Below are 14008 nucleotides of genomic sequence, written 5' to 3'. Positions count from 1 at the left end.
GTGAAGAAGGGATGGAGAAGGAGACAGCTGGGGAAGAAGAAAAGGGGAAGTGCTGGAATGTAGAAGCCAGCCAAGAAGGGGAAGTTGACGGGCCGAAAGAAGGAAGGAAGGAGAGACGGAGGGAAGAGAGGAGGGAGAGAAGTGGGGGGGGGAGCCAAAGGAGGTGGAAGGGGGGAGTGTGGAAGCGGTGGGCGGAGGGCAAGGAACAGAAAGGGGGTGGGAGGAGGAGGGGACGGCGAGGGGAGCTCCATCGAACTGGCCATACCCCGCCAGGAGTGGGAGTGAAACACGGAGCCGGGCTATGGGTATCCTGTTCTCATTTCCTGGGTGGAGCTGGGGCTGGGTAGAGGCAAAAGCCTTTAAAAGCCTCCAGCCCCAGCTCGCAGGAGCTAGCAGGTCCCAGCGAGCGCTGAGGAGCCAAGCGGGAGCGGGTGGAATCCGTCCGGCTGGCCTGGCCCCCGGCCAGCCCTACGTTTCTATGCGCCCTCTGGGCCGGATGCCAGGCTGAGCCCGGAGCGGCTCCGTCTCGCCCGAGGAGTGGGCCGTCGCGTGGCCCATGGACCTGGCCGGCGGCCGGCGACGTCGCTGGGGTTCCCTCCGGCTGGTGCAGACCGGGATCCCCGGGGGCAGGCGCTAGGCCGACTTCCCAGCCTCGGGCCGGAAGCTGCTTGTCGCCGCAGGGCCCCCCCGCCATGGGGCAGGCCATGGGGCCGCTCTTCCTCTTCCTGCTGGCCCTGGTGCGGCTCTGGGCGAGCCAGGCCCTGTCCACCTGCAAGACCATCAACATGGAGCTGGTGAAGAGGAAGCGGATCGAGGCCATCCGCGGGCAGATCCTCAGCAAGCTGCGGCTGGACAGCCCGCCCCAGGTGGAGGGGGGGGACGCCGCCCTGCTCCGCCTGCCCGAGGAGGTGATGTCGCTCTACAACAGCACCCGCGACATGGTGCAGGACATGGCCCGCCAGCAGGAGGCGGCGAAGCTGCGCGAGAGCCCCCAGGACGAGTACTATGCTAAGGAGGTGCACAAGTTCTCCATGCTGCCCGTAAAAGACGGTGAGAGACCGGGGCGGGGGGGGCAGGCGCTGTGTGGTCTGGGGCAGGGGGGGCTAGTGGTTAAAGCAGGCCGGAGTGGGAGCCAGGACTCCTGGGTTCTGTCCCCAGCTCTGGAAGGGGAGTGGGATGGGGGTCTAGTGTGTGTGTGTGTGGGGGGGGGCTGTGTGGTCTGGGGTAGCGGAGGCTTAGGTCTGGGAGCCAGGACTCCAGCTGTGGGAGGGGAATGAGGTCTAGGGGACAGGGAGAGCTGGAAGCCAGGACTCCTGGGTCCTATTTCTGGTTCTGCCACTGATAGCCTGCATAGCCTTGAGGCAAGTCCCTTAACTTCACGGGGTCAAGGTGACACCTGGTGTAAGTCCATCGGTGCTGAAGGGGCTCACAGGGGGGTGGACTGAGGTGTCTGGGTTTTAGGTTCTCTCTCTGCATGGTGGGAGAACCACAAACGCTCCCAGGGCAGGCGAAGCATCCGCTGAAGGCCCTGAGATCTGTACCCAGCACACGCTGGATGTAGCCACTGAGTCCTTACCAGGCAGAGTTAGCAGCACGGGGAAGTGCCAGTCTGGGTCAGAGCAAGGGCCCATCTACCCCGGTATCCTGCCTTTACTAGATACCGATGGGTAACCTTTCCCCAGGGAAAGTCCCTTCCTGACCCTGCTGGTTAGAGGTCAGCCGATGCCCTGAAGCATGAGTGTCCATAGCTGTGCTGGGTACAGCTTGACCCTCAGCACTCCCCATCTGGATCTGCTCGTTCTTCACGTAAATGTGCCATCCTTGTCTGGATCTTGCTGAGCCCTTGGCCTCACTGGGATCCAGTGACAGTGAGTTCCACAGGCTAATGCCGTGGGGTGGATAAACAATGTCCTTTTAATCTGTTGTGAATTTTTCCATTTTTTCAGCTTCATAGGATTACTCTTTATGATGTGTGTGATGGGAGCGCTTAGAGCCCCTGACCAAGATCAGGGCCCTGTCGTGCCAGGCGCTGCCCAGACCCCAGCTGAGATCTGGGGCCTGGTTCTCAATCACACTCGGGTTCCTCTGGGGTGGGATCAGCCCCTGAGAGTCCCCGCCACACAGGGGCCTCCCAAGATGGTGTGGTGTCTGCTCCCAGCCCCAGCATAGGGGGTGGATCAGGGTATGGCCGGAGCAACTGTGAAGTAGCTATTCCCTGCCCTCCAGGGCCCATGTGCAGAGCGTGAATTACAGCAGCCCTGAGGCTGCTGTAACTGGGGCTGAGCGGGTTCCCACAATGCAGAATGCAAAGGGTTAAAGCGACCTCAACGCCTCCCCCTGCAGAGTGGGGGAGCTGAGACCCCGTGGGCATCTCCTGTCCAAGTTCCCTCCCCCAAAGCAGGATTAGCTGGTGGAACTCACTGCCACTAGGTCTCTTCGGGGCTGGGAGCTGCGCCCAGCTGGGCTTTGCTGTAGAGAATGAGACCATCCAGAGACGGAACAGCAAGGGTTAAAACAGAGTGGAGAATCTGGGCTGGGCGAGAGGCCCCCACGCTCCAGGGCCTGAACCAACCAGTAACGCCCGGTCCCTGGTGGGCAGGTTATCCCGTGGTCGGGGAAGTCCCTTGCGCCTTCCTCTGAAGCATCCGCAGCAGACGGGATACCAGGGTAGACGGGCCCCCGCTCGGACTATTGCAACGTCCCGAATTCTTTTATTGCCCAAGTCACGCGGCCCAGTCACTCGGATGCCTCCGAATCAGAAGTTCCCAGCTGCTGCCCTGCCCCAAATCCCATTTCTGGCCCCGGGAGAGGCTTGCTCAGGGGAAGGCGTCTGGTTCCTTTGCTGGAGCTTGTCATGGCCCGGAGCGTCTTATCTCCCCGTGTCGCGGTGGTGAAATGTCCCCGCCCAGCCCTGGGGCCGTGGCTCAGTGCGGAACTTCCCGCCTGTCATTACAGCCTGGGCCTGCCCCAGTCGACTGCTGGCTGCACGGGCCCCGGTGGGGCGGGGGGGGGGCTCAGCCATGGGAGGGGCGGCTTTCCACAGACACAAAGGGGATCCCCCCCGGCTCCACCCTCCAGCCCTGGCAGGCGGGCGCTTTTTGGCTTTCAATAACAGGGATGCATTTGCCAAGTCGGAGCCAGATGCCAGCGTATGTGCTTCCAACGAAGGGCCTAGGGATATTGTTGATATGTGAGATGAGCGCCCAGAAGCCTCAACCCCAACCAGGGCCCCGCCGTGCCAGGCGCTGCACAGACACCGACCGAGATGAGGGCCCCGTCGCGTCAGGGGCTGCACGGACCCTGACTGAGATCAAGGCCCAGTCGCATCGGGGGGGGGAGGAGTCAGAGGAGGGGTCAGCCTGGCCCGTGCACACTCCACAGTGACCGGGGGGCCCATTGGGGGGTGAACCGGGGCAGAGGAGGGGTCGGCCTAGCCTGTGTGCACTGCAGATTGGCCAGAAGAGCCGCGGGGGGTGAGGGGCAGAGAAGGGGTCGGTGCATCCAGCGCTGAAACTGCCAATAACAGCAACGTCAGTATCTCCGGGCGAGGCAGCGGGTCCGGGGGCCCGGACTCCTGGGTTCTGCCTCCGCACCGAGTCCTGGGAAGGCAGAGGATTCCTTAGGATGAGGATCCCTGATAGGGGAGTGGGGTCTAGGGGTTAAAGCAGGGGACTTGGAAGCCAGGACTCCTGGGTCCTATCCCTGGCTCTGCCACTGATTTGCTGGGGGATCTTGGGCAGGTCACTTCACCTGGTCTGTGCCTCAGTTTCCCACCAGTGCCTGTGAAACTGGGGCTCAAATACTTACCCTGAAGTCGATGGGGATCACATGGGGCACAGGCAAGCTGTTCTCAGTGGGCCCTGGGGCTCGTGGCAAAGGCAGGGGTCCGACCTCAAATCCGCCCCGCACAGGACAGGGATTAAACACCTTCCAGCCAGGCCCTGTTGGGTCTGTCTGGTGCTGAGTGTGGCCCGTCCCCCTGCCCCTCCAGCACATGTTGGGAAAGTGAGGGTCAGAGCGGGGAAGGCGCTCACCTAGCCAGCCACTCAGCGGCAGAGCCGGGGAAAGAACCCAGGCATCCTGGCTCCCAGCCTCCCAGCTGTAACTCCTGGGTTCTCTCCCCAGCTCTGGCAGGGGAGGGGGGTCCAGTTGTTAGAGCAATGGGGGCTGGGAGCCAGGACTCCTGGGTTCTCTCCCCGGCTCTGGGAGGGGAAGGGAGGGGGGTCCAGTGGTTAGAGCAGGAGGGGCTGGGAGCCAGGACTCCTGGGTTCTCTCCCCAGCTCTAGCAGGGGAGGGGAGTCCAATGGTTAGAGCGGTGTCAGGTGCCAGTGAGCTCAGGAACAGGCAGGAGTTTGAGCCCTAGGTGGGAGCTGGGCCCAGGGACTCACCCATGGACACTCGGGGCAGAGCTGGGGATTAAATGCAGCTCTCCTGGGTCCCAGCCCAGTGCCGCCATCCCCCAGCCATGGCCCCCGTCCGCCTTGCCAGCCCCTCTGTGCCAGCCCCACCCCACCCTAGCTGGGGGGGAACATGTCAAATGGCTCCAGGACTAACACCCCCCCAGCCCCCCTGCAGCTTCCTCATTCCCTGGCTCCTCGCTCCTTCCTGCCCATCTTCCTTCCTTCTCCTTCCCTTGCGTCTCCCCCCCCCCCCCGGCCTGCTCATCCCCACTGTCTGGTCAGGCCTTGGCCCCGGCTGCGAGTGTCGGTCAGTTCCTCCTCCTCCACTCGTCGCCCTTCCTGCTCCGCATCCCTCCCTCCCTCCCTTCCTTCCTTCCTTCCTTCCTTCGGGCTTTGCATTCGTCCTTTCCATTTCCTCCTTCCCCCCGTCGGTTCCTCTTTCCCCCTTCGGTTCCTCCTTCCCCCCGTCGGTTCCTCGTCCCCCCGTCGGTTCCTCCGTCGGTTCCTCCTTCCCCCCGTCGGTTCCTCCTTCCCCCCGTCGGTTCCTCCGTCGGTTCCTCCTTCCCCCCGTCGGTTCCTCCATTGGTTCCTCCTTCCCCCCGTCGGTTCCTCGTCCCCCCGTCGGTTCCTCCGTCGGTTCCTCCTTCCCCCCGTCGGTTCCTCCTTCCCCCCGTCGGTTCCTCGTCCCCCCGTCGGTTCCCCCGTCGATTCCTCCTTCCCCCCATCGGTTCCTCCATCGGTTCCTCCTTCCCCCCGTCGGTTCCTTCTTTTTCATTCCTCTTCATTTGCTCTGACTTTTCATTCTTTCTTTCCTTTCATTTTCTCCATCACGTCCTTTTCTCTTTGCTTTCCTCTTTCCCGCTCCATCAACCCCCCAATCCCATTAATCCCCTATAGCCCCCCTCAGTGCACGGGTATCTCCCCCCATCGAGTGCCTCAGAGGTGTCGCCGGAATCGGCCTGGCCAGACCTGGGGGTGGGGAATGGACGGAGTCAAAAGCCCCTTTGATCCAAAGGGAAAATGGCTTAAAATAGCCTCTTCCTGCTGTAAAAATAGCGGCTGGGCCACTGGCGGGGGGGGAAGATGTTGTGTGGGGGGGCAGGAAACATGGCACAAATCTCGGGAGTGTCTGCGGGGGCAGAGCGTGGCAGGCTGCGGCGGGGGGGGGGGACATAGGGAGAGGTAAAGGGCCGGGGAGGGGAGGACGTGCCGGGGGCATAGGGAGGCCGGGCAGAGTGAGGCCTGGAGTGGACATGGCGGGGGGCTGTGTATGGGGGGGGGCATGAGGCCAAGAGGTGAGGGGAATGTGGCTGGTGCATATGCGGGGGCACGGAGCAGAGCACATGGCTGGGGGGGGATCATGGCCAGGTGCTTAAAATAGCCCCCCCATGTTACATTCAAGGCCCTGACCCGGGGGGGAGGTGTGTTCGCCCTGATGTCCCGTGGCCCCGTTTCTCGCTGGGGGGAGGGGTTCCCCTCCCAGCTGTATTTTGATTTCATTGATTGGCTGAAAACTCGCCATCCGGGCCAAAAAGCGGAAAACAAGAAACCACCTGAGAGTTGCCAGCCAGCAGTTCCGGGGCACCCGGCGTGTCCGATCAGCCGCGGGCCGTTGTTGAGCACGGGGGGGGGAGTCGTGCCACGTAATGCTGGGGTGATTAGTGCTCTATGGTAACGAGGCATCAGGTGCTGAGTCCCATGTGGGCAGTTCGCCTCACCGCTCCGCTCCAGAGTTAACACTTCCCACGAGCAGGTGGCTGGGGCAGAATGGGGGGCATGGCCAGAATGGGCAGTTAACCCCACCTCGTCCATGGGACTCAAATCGGATTGGTCAGGTGGCTCCAGCCCCTCGTGGGGCCTGTGGGGCAGGCTGGGGGTAGGCGGGGCTCCATGGGGCAGACTGTGGCCAGGGAGGGCGTCTCTTCCTTGGTGCGCTGGCTCACACCCATCTCCCCCCAGCACTACGGGAACGGGTCCTGGGGTCAGGGGCACCGGCAGCGTCGGGAGGGGTGCGGGGCTGCGGGTCGGGGGTGAGGGGCACCGGCAGCGTTGGGAGGGGCGCGGGTCGGGGGTCAGGGCACCGGCAGCGTCGGGAGGGGCCCGGGGCTGCGGGTCGGGGGGGAGGGGCACCGGCAGCGTCGGGAGGGGCGCGGGGCTGCGGGTCGGGGGTCAGGGGCACCGGCAGCGTCGGGAGGGGCGCGGGGCTGCGGGTCGGGGCACCGGCAGCGTTGGGAGGGGCGCGGGTCGGGGGTCAGGGCACCGGCAGCGTCGGGAGGGGCCCGGGGCTGCGGGTCGGGGGTCAGGGGCACCGGCAGCGTCGGGAGGGGCGCGGGGCTGCGGGTCGGGGCACCGGCAGCGTTGGGAGGGGCGCGGGTCGGGGGTCAGGGCACCGGCAGCGTCGGGAGGGGCCCGGGGCTGCGGGTCGGGGGTGAGGGGCACCGGCAGCGTCGGGAGGGGTGCGGGGCTGCGGGTCGGGGGTGAGGGGCACCGGCAGCGCCGGGAGGGGCCCGGGGCTGCGGGTCGGGGGTGAGGGGCACCGGCAGCGCCGGGAGGGGCCCGGGGCTGCGGGTCGGGGGTCAGGGGCACCGGCAGCGTCGGGAGGGGCGCGGGGCTGCGGGTCGGGGGTCGGGGCACCGGCAGCGTTGGGAGGGGTGTGGGGCTGCGGGTCGGGGGTGAGGGGCACCGGCAGCGTTGGGAGGGGCCCGGGGCTGCGGGTCGGGGGTCAGGGGCACCGGCAGCGTCGGGAGGGGCCCGGGGCTGCGGGTCGGGGGTCAGGGGCACCGGCAGCGTCGGGAGGGGCGCGGGTCGGGGGTCAGGGCACCGGCAGCGTCGGGAGGGGCCCGGGGATGCGGGTCGGGGGTCAGGGGCACCAGCAGCGTCGGGAGGGGCGCGGGGCTGCGGGTCGGGGGTGAGGGGCACCGGCAGCGCCGGGAGGGGCCCGGGGCTGCGGGTCGGGGGTCAGGGGCACCGGCAGCGTCGGGAGGGGCGCGGGGCTGCGGGTCGGGGGTGAGGGGCACCGGCAGCGTCGGGAGGGGTGCGGGGCTGCGGGTCGGGGGTTGGGGCACCGGCAGCGTCGGGAGGGGTGCGGAGCTGCGGGTAGGGGGTGAGGGGCACCGGTAGCGTCGGGAGGGGCCCGGGGCTGCGGGTCGGGGGTCAGGGGCACCGGCAGCGTCGGGAGGGGCGCGGGGCTGCGGGTCGGGGGTGAGGGGCACCGGCAGCGTCGGGAGGGGTGCGGGGCTGCGGGTCGGGGGTCAGGGGCACCGGCAGCGTCGGGAGGGGTGCGGGGCTGCGGGTCGGGGGTGAGGGGCACCGGCAGCGCCGGGAGGGGCCCGGGGCTGCGGGTCGGGGGTCAGGGGCACCGGCAGCGTCGGGAGGGGCGCGGGGCTGCGGGTCGGGGGTCAGGGGCACCGGCAGCGTCGGGAGGGGCGCGGGGCTGCGGGTCGGGGGGTGAGGGGCACCGGCAGCGCCGGGAGGGGCCCGGGGCTGCGGGTCGGGGGTCAGGGGCACCGGCAGCGTCGGGAGGGGCCCGGGGCTGCGGGTCGGGGGTCAGGGGCACCGGCAGCGTCGGGAGGGGCGCGGGTCGGGGGTCAGGGCACCGGCAGCGTCGGGAGGGGCCCGGGGCTGCGGGTCGGGGGTCAGGGGCACCGGCAGCGTCGGGAGGGGCGCGGGGCTGCGGGTCGGGGGTCAGGGGCACCGGCAGCGTCGGGAGGGGCGCGGGGCTGCGGGTCGGGGGTCAGGGGCACCGGCAGCGTCGGGAGGGGCGCGGGGCTGCGGGTCGGGGGTCAGGGGCACCGGCAGCGCCGGGAGGGGCCCGGGGCTGCGGGTCGGGGGTCAGGGGCACCGGCAGCGTCGGGAGGGGCGCGGGGCTGCGGGTCGGGGGTGAGGGGCACCGGCAGCGTCGGGAGGGGCGCGGGGCTGCGGGTCGGAGGTCGGGGCACCGGCAGCGTCGGGAGGGGCGCGGGGCTGCGGGTCGGGGGTCAGGGGCACCGGCAGCGTCGGGAGGGGCCCGGGGCTGCGGGTCGGGGGTCAGGGGCACCGGCAGCGTCGGGAGGGGCCCGGGGCTGCGGGTCGGGGGTCAGGGGCACCGGCAGCGTCGGGAGGGGTGCGGGGCTGCGGGTCGGGGGTGAGGGGCACCGGCAGCGCCGGGAGGGGCCCGGGGCTGCGGGTCGGGGGTCAGGGGCACCGGCAGTGTCGGGAGGGGCGCGGGGCTGCGGGTCGGGGGTCAGGGGCACCGGCAGCGTCGGGAGGGGCGCGGGTCGTGGGTCAGGGCACCGGCAGCGTCGGGAGGGGCCCGGGGCTGCGGGTCGGGGGTGAGGGGCACCGGCAGTGTCGGGAGGGGCCCGGGGCTGCGGGTCGGGGGTCAGGGGCACCGGCAGCGTCGGGAGGGGCGCGGGTCGGGGGTCAGGGCACCGGCAGCGTCGGGAGGGGCCCGGGGCTGCGGGTCGGGGGTCAGGGGCACCGGCAGCGTCGGGAGGGGCGCGGGGCTGCGGGTCGGGGGTGAGGGGCACCGGCAGCGCCGGGAGGGGCCCGGGGCTGCGGGTCGGGGGTCAGGGGCACCGGCAGCGTCGGGAGGGGCGCGGGGCTGCGGGTCGGGGGTCAGGGGCACCGGCAGCGTCGGGAGGGGCCCGGGGCTGCGGGTCGGGGGTCGGGGCACCGGCAGCGTCGGGAGGGGCGCGGGGCTGCGGGTCGGGGGTCGGGGCACCGGCAGCGTTGGGAGGGGCGCGGGGCTGCGGGTCGGGGGTGAGGGGCACCGGCAGCGCCGGGAGGGGCCCGGGGCTGCGGGTCGGGGGTCAGGGACACCGGCAGCGTCGGGAGGGGCCCGGGGCTGCGGGTCGGGGGTCAGGGGCACCGGCAGCGTCGGGAGGGGCCCGGGGCTGCGGGTCGGGGGTCGGGGCACCGGCAGCGTCGGGAGGGGCGCGGGGCTGCGGGTCGGGGGTGAGGGGCACCGGCAGCGTCGGGAGGGGCCCGGGGCTGCGGGTCGGGGGTCAGGGGCACCGGCAGCGTCGGGAGGGGCCCGGGGCTGCGGGTCGGGGGTCAGGGGCACCGGCAGCGTCGGGAGGGGCGCGGGGCTGCGGGTCGGGGGTGAGGGGCACCGGCAGCGCCGGGAGGGGCCCGGGGCTGCGGGTCGGGGGTCAGGGGCACCGGCAGCGTCGGGAGGGGCGCGGGGCTGCGGGTCGGGGGTGAGGGGCACCGGCAGCGTCGGGAGGGGCCCGGGGCTGCGGGTCGGGGGTCAGGGGCACCGGCAGCGTCGGGAGGGGCCCGGGGCTGCGGGTCGGGGGTCGGGGCACCGGCAGCGTCGGGAGGGGCGCGGGGCTGCGGGTCGGGGGTCGGGGCACCGGCAGCGTCGGGAGGGGCGCGGGGCTGCGGGTCGGGGGTGAGGGGCACCGGCAGCGTCGGGAGGGGCGCGGGGCTGCGGGTCGGGGGTGAGGGGCACCGGCAGCGTCGGGAGGGGCGCGGGGCTGCGGGTCGGGGGTGAGGGGCACCGGCAGCGTCGGGAGGGGCCCGGGGCTGCGGGTCGGGGGTCAGGGGCACCGGCAGCGTCGGGAGGGGTGCGGGGCTGCGGGTCGGGGGTGAGGGGCACCGGCAGCGCCGGGAGGGGCCCGGGGCTGCGGGTCGGGGGTCAGGGGCACCGGCAGTGTCGGGAGGGGCGCGGGTCGTGGGTCAGGGCACCGGCAGCGTCGGGAGGGGCCCGGGGCTGCGGGTTGGGGGTGAGGGGCACCGGCAGTGTCGGGAGGGGCCCGGGGCTGCGGGTCGGGGGTCAGGGGCACCGGCAGCGTCGGTAGGGGCGCGGGTCGGGGGTCAGGGCACCGGCAGCGTCGGGAGGGGCCCGGGGCTGCGGGTTGGGGGTCAGGGGCACCGGCAGCGTCGGGAGGGGCGCGGGGCTGCGGGTCGGGGGTGAGGGGCACTGCGCTGCGTGCTCACGCCCTGTCTCCCCGCAGCCAGCTACGCGCCCTGGGAGAAGACCAGCCACAGCACCTTCTTCCTGTTCAACGCCTCGCAGGTGCGGGCGCAGATCAGCAGCGAGGCCCTGCTGCACCGGGCTGAGCTGCGCATGCTGCAGAAGCCGGGCACGGAGCAGCGGGTGGAGCTGTACCAGGTGCGCGGGGCCCCCGGGGCGGGGGAGGCAGTGTGGGTTGTTGGCGGGGCTAGACCAGAGGGGGCGGGACTACATGATATGGGCGGGGCTAGACCAGAGAGGGCGGGGTTAATAGAATGAGGTGGGGCAGTGTGGATGGGGGTGGGGTTAAACCAGAGGGGGCGGGGCTACAGAAGGTGAAGTGGGTGGAGGGTGGAGAATAGGTGGGCGGGGCCTGTGGGGCAGGCTGGGGGTAGGCGGGGCTCCATGGGGCAGACTCTGGCCAGGGAGGGCGTCTCTCCCTTGGTGCGCTGGCTCACACCCATCTCCCCCCAGCACTACGGGAACGGGTCCTGGCGCTACCTGGACAGTCGCGCCGTGGGGCGGGCGCCCGAGGAGGAGTGGCTGGCCTTTGACGTCACCGAGGTGGTCCGCCAGTGGCTGAGTGGCCAAGGTGCGGGGGCCCCCGATCTGGGGCAAACCATGTCTCCTGCTGCTTCCCCCCAGGGCCCCTGCAGCGTGCATCCGGCACAGTGTCCTGTCCTTCCCCATCCCCTCGAGGCCCCCCCTCCCTGCACTGGGGGGTTACCCTGCCCCTGCTGTGTCCCAGTGTCACTTAGAGCTGCCGCCAGGCTGCTCTAACTTGTGCTGTGCCTCCTGTGGGCTCTGGGGGCAGAGAACAGCCACAGCGCAGGGGGTCTGGTGGGTTAGAGCTGGGGAGTCAGGGAGCTAGGACTCCTGGGTTCTATCCCAGCTCTGGGAGGGGAGTGGGGGTCTAGTGGTTAAAGCAGGGGGAGCCAGGACTCCTGGGTTCTATCCCAGCTCTGGGAGGGGAGTAGGGGTCTAGTGGTTAGAGCAGGGGGGGCTGGGAGCCAGGACTCCTGGGTTCTATCCCAGCTCTGGGAGGGGAGTGGGGGTCTAGTGGTTAGAGCAGGGGGGTCTGGGAGCCAGGACTCCTGGGTTCTCTCCCCTGCCTTGGGAGGGGGTGGGGATTTCCTGGTTTGTGCACGGCGAAGCATTGAGGACTGGTTGTGCTGCCGGGAATCTCACTCCATTCGCCTGTTTCAGAGCCGCTGGAGATCTTTAAACTCAGCGTTCACTGCTCCTGCGAGGACACCTGTGAGGAACTGAAAGTGATCATAGACGGTAGGACGCCTGGGTTCTGTCCCGGCTCTGGGAGGGGAGTGGGATCTAGTGGATAAAGCAGGGGGTGGTAGCCAGGCAATTTCCTGTGTGCCTCAGTTTCCTCCTGCACAGGGAGACACCCCCTCCCCTGCCCCTGCTGCTCTTGGTCCCTGGGTATCAGCCTGAGGCCCTGGGCTGGCGTGTTCCAGTCTCAGGCCAGGACTCGCCTGCCAGCTGCCAGGCTCCCTGGCTGGGCCGACAGGTCCGTTCTCCAGTCCCCCCAGGTGTGTGCCCCAGCCCTCCTCCCCCAGCCAGTTTGCCCTCACCCTGGGGCAGAGCTTGGGGAACCCCCATATGCACGCCGCTAACGGGGTGTCTGCTCCCTGAAGGCTTTGACAAGAAGCGGGGGGATCTGGGCACCGTCTCCTCCACGGCCCAGAAGCTGCCCTACGTGTTGGTGATGTCCACGCCCCTGGAGCGCGCCAGCCACCTGCAGAACTCGCGCCACCGCCGGGCGCTGGACACTGACTACTGCTTCGGGTGAGCTGCGGCCTGGATGGGGGGCCACCCGGGCTTTCGGGGAGGGGATGCTGCCGGGGGGTATTGTTGTGGGGAGGAGCGCGGCTCTGGGAAGGGAGTGGGGTCTAGGGGTGAGAGCAGGGGGGCTGGGAGCCAGGACTCCTGGGTTCTCTCCCAGCTCTGGGAGGGCAGTGGGGTCTAGGGATGAGAGCAGGGGGGCTGGGAGCCAGGACTCCTGGGTTCTCTCCGGGCTCTGGCTGCCTCCCCTGGGTTAGCTGAGCGTTAGCGGTGCCCTGACGGCTCTGCCCCCAGCAGGACGGAGGAGAAGAATTGCTGCGTGCGGCCCCTCTACATCGACTTCCGCAAGGACCTGCAGTGGAAGTGGATCCACGAGCCCAAGGGCTACATGGCCAACTTCTGCATGGGCCCCTGCCCCTACATCTGGAGCTCCGACACCCAGTACAGCAAGGTGGGGGTGCCGGGGGAGGGGCTGGGAGCCCAGATGCCTGGGTTCTGTCCCCAGTTCTGGGATGGGGGCCAGTGGTTAGAGCAGGGGGGCTGGGAGCCAGGACGCCTGGGTTCTATCCCTGGCTCTGGGAGGGGAGGGGGGGCTAGTGATTAGAGCAGGGGGGCTGGGAGCCAGGACGCCTGGGTTCTATCCCTGGCTCTGGGAGGGGAGTGGGGTCTAGTGGTTAGAGCAGGGCGGGGGTTGGGAGCCAGGGTGCCTGGGTTGGCAGACAGGGAAGCCCGGTCCGGAGCTGATTGGCCCAGTGTGGACCTGGTGGAGGTTCTGGGGCCAGACAGCCTCTCCCAGCTCACCTCAAGCTGCCGGCTGCCCCCAACCTATTGCTGCCCCGTCCCCCCAGCCCAGCGTGGGATCGGCCTCCCCAGGATCCAGGCGCCCCGGCACCCTCCAGCCCCTCCAGGCTGGCATGAGCCCAGCACCAACTGCCAGGCCCCCCTCCCTCAGGGGGACAGGCCCCGTCTCCCGCTCCCCACCCCCGGTGCCAGCTTGTCCCCGGACAGATACAGAACCGGGGCTGTTTCTCCGCAGGTCCTGGCGTTGTACAACCAGCACAACCCGGGAGCCTCAGCCGCGCCCTGCTGTGTCCCCCAGGCTCTGGTGCCCCTGCCCATCGTCTACTACGTGGGGCGCAAGCCCAAGGTGGAGCAGCTCTCCAACATGATCGTCAGCTCCTGCAAGTGCAGCTGATCGCCCAGAGACATGGACTCATTGCCCCCCCCACCGCAAAGAACGGGGCAGGGGGATCATGCAGGGGGGGAACTAGGGGTTTTTGGACTTGGAGTTTCTATTATTATTATTATTATAAATAATTTTTTTTTTGTAAATTTCCTCAGTGTTTTTGGGTGAAAATCTTTAATTTTTTTAATTTAAAAAAGAAAAAGAGAATTATTTAATGAGGTTTCCTTTTGTTGTCCGTTCGATCGAAAAGCCTCGGGGGGGGTCTTTTGGGGGGGAGCATTGAGTTAAAAACGAGGAGATTTCCCCCCCTGGCTGGATTAACGGGTCGTGCCATCGCTTTAATGCAAAACCGAGGGGCGGGGCCAGGGAGCGCCATGGCAGCCTGAGTCGAAGGCCATTGGAGGACACGTCAACGGACATGGACTGTGTGGACTGAGTACCGTGGGAATGGGCGTGGCTAGAGTGTGGCTCCGCCCCCTCATGCAACATGGCTCCACCTCCTCACTAGCAGGTCCTGCTTTCTGTCCCACCATTGATTGGGCATTGGCTTGGCAGCCCCAGGGGGCGGACCCTGTTTGTACGCTGACTCCGCCCATTTGCTCTGACTCCTCCCACCCACCACATGGCTCCGCCTCCTGACCCCAAACCCCGCTTCCTCAAGAGGGGAGCCTGCCTTGGGCTCCA

General features: G+C 68.9%; 1 protein-coding gene across 1 annotated transcript; it reads left to right on the top strand.

Moving 5' to 3' along the window:
• The first annotated feature begins 262 nt into the window (after nucleotides 1-262).
• On the top strand, nucleotides 263-13470 carry TGFB1 (transforming growth factor beta 1). The gene is given in 9 exon segments (XM_038381661.2): nucleotides 263-416; nucleotides 419-699; nucleotides 702-1050; nucleotides 10340-10497; nucleotides 10813-10930; nucleotides 11545-11622; nucleotides 11991-12141; nucleotides 12436-12589; nucleotides 13175-13470. Coding segments are annotated over 9 exon segments (1563 nt in total). The 5' UTR covers nucleotides 263-301; the 3' UTR covers nucleotides 13334-13470.
• Nucleotides 13471-14008: the final 538 nt, after the last annotated feature.

Source organism: Dermochelys coriacea, chromosome 23 (assembly GCF_009764565.3).
Source record: "Dermochelys coriacea isolate rDerCor1 chromosome 23, rDerCor1.pri.v4, whole genome shotgun sequence".
NCBI classification, from domain to species: Eukaryota; Metazoa; Chordata; order Testudines; family Dermochelyidae; genus Dermochelys; species Dermochelys coriacea.
The sequence above is the reverse complement of the archived record's forward strand: the minus strand, read 5'-3'. Positions and strand labels throughout refer to the sequence as shown.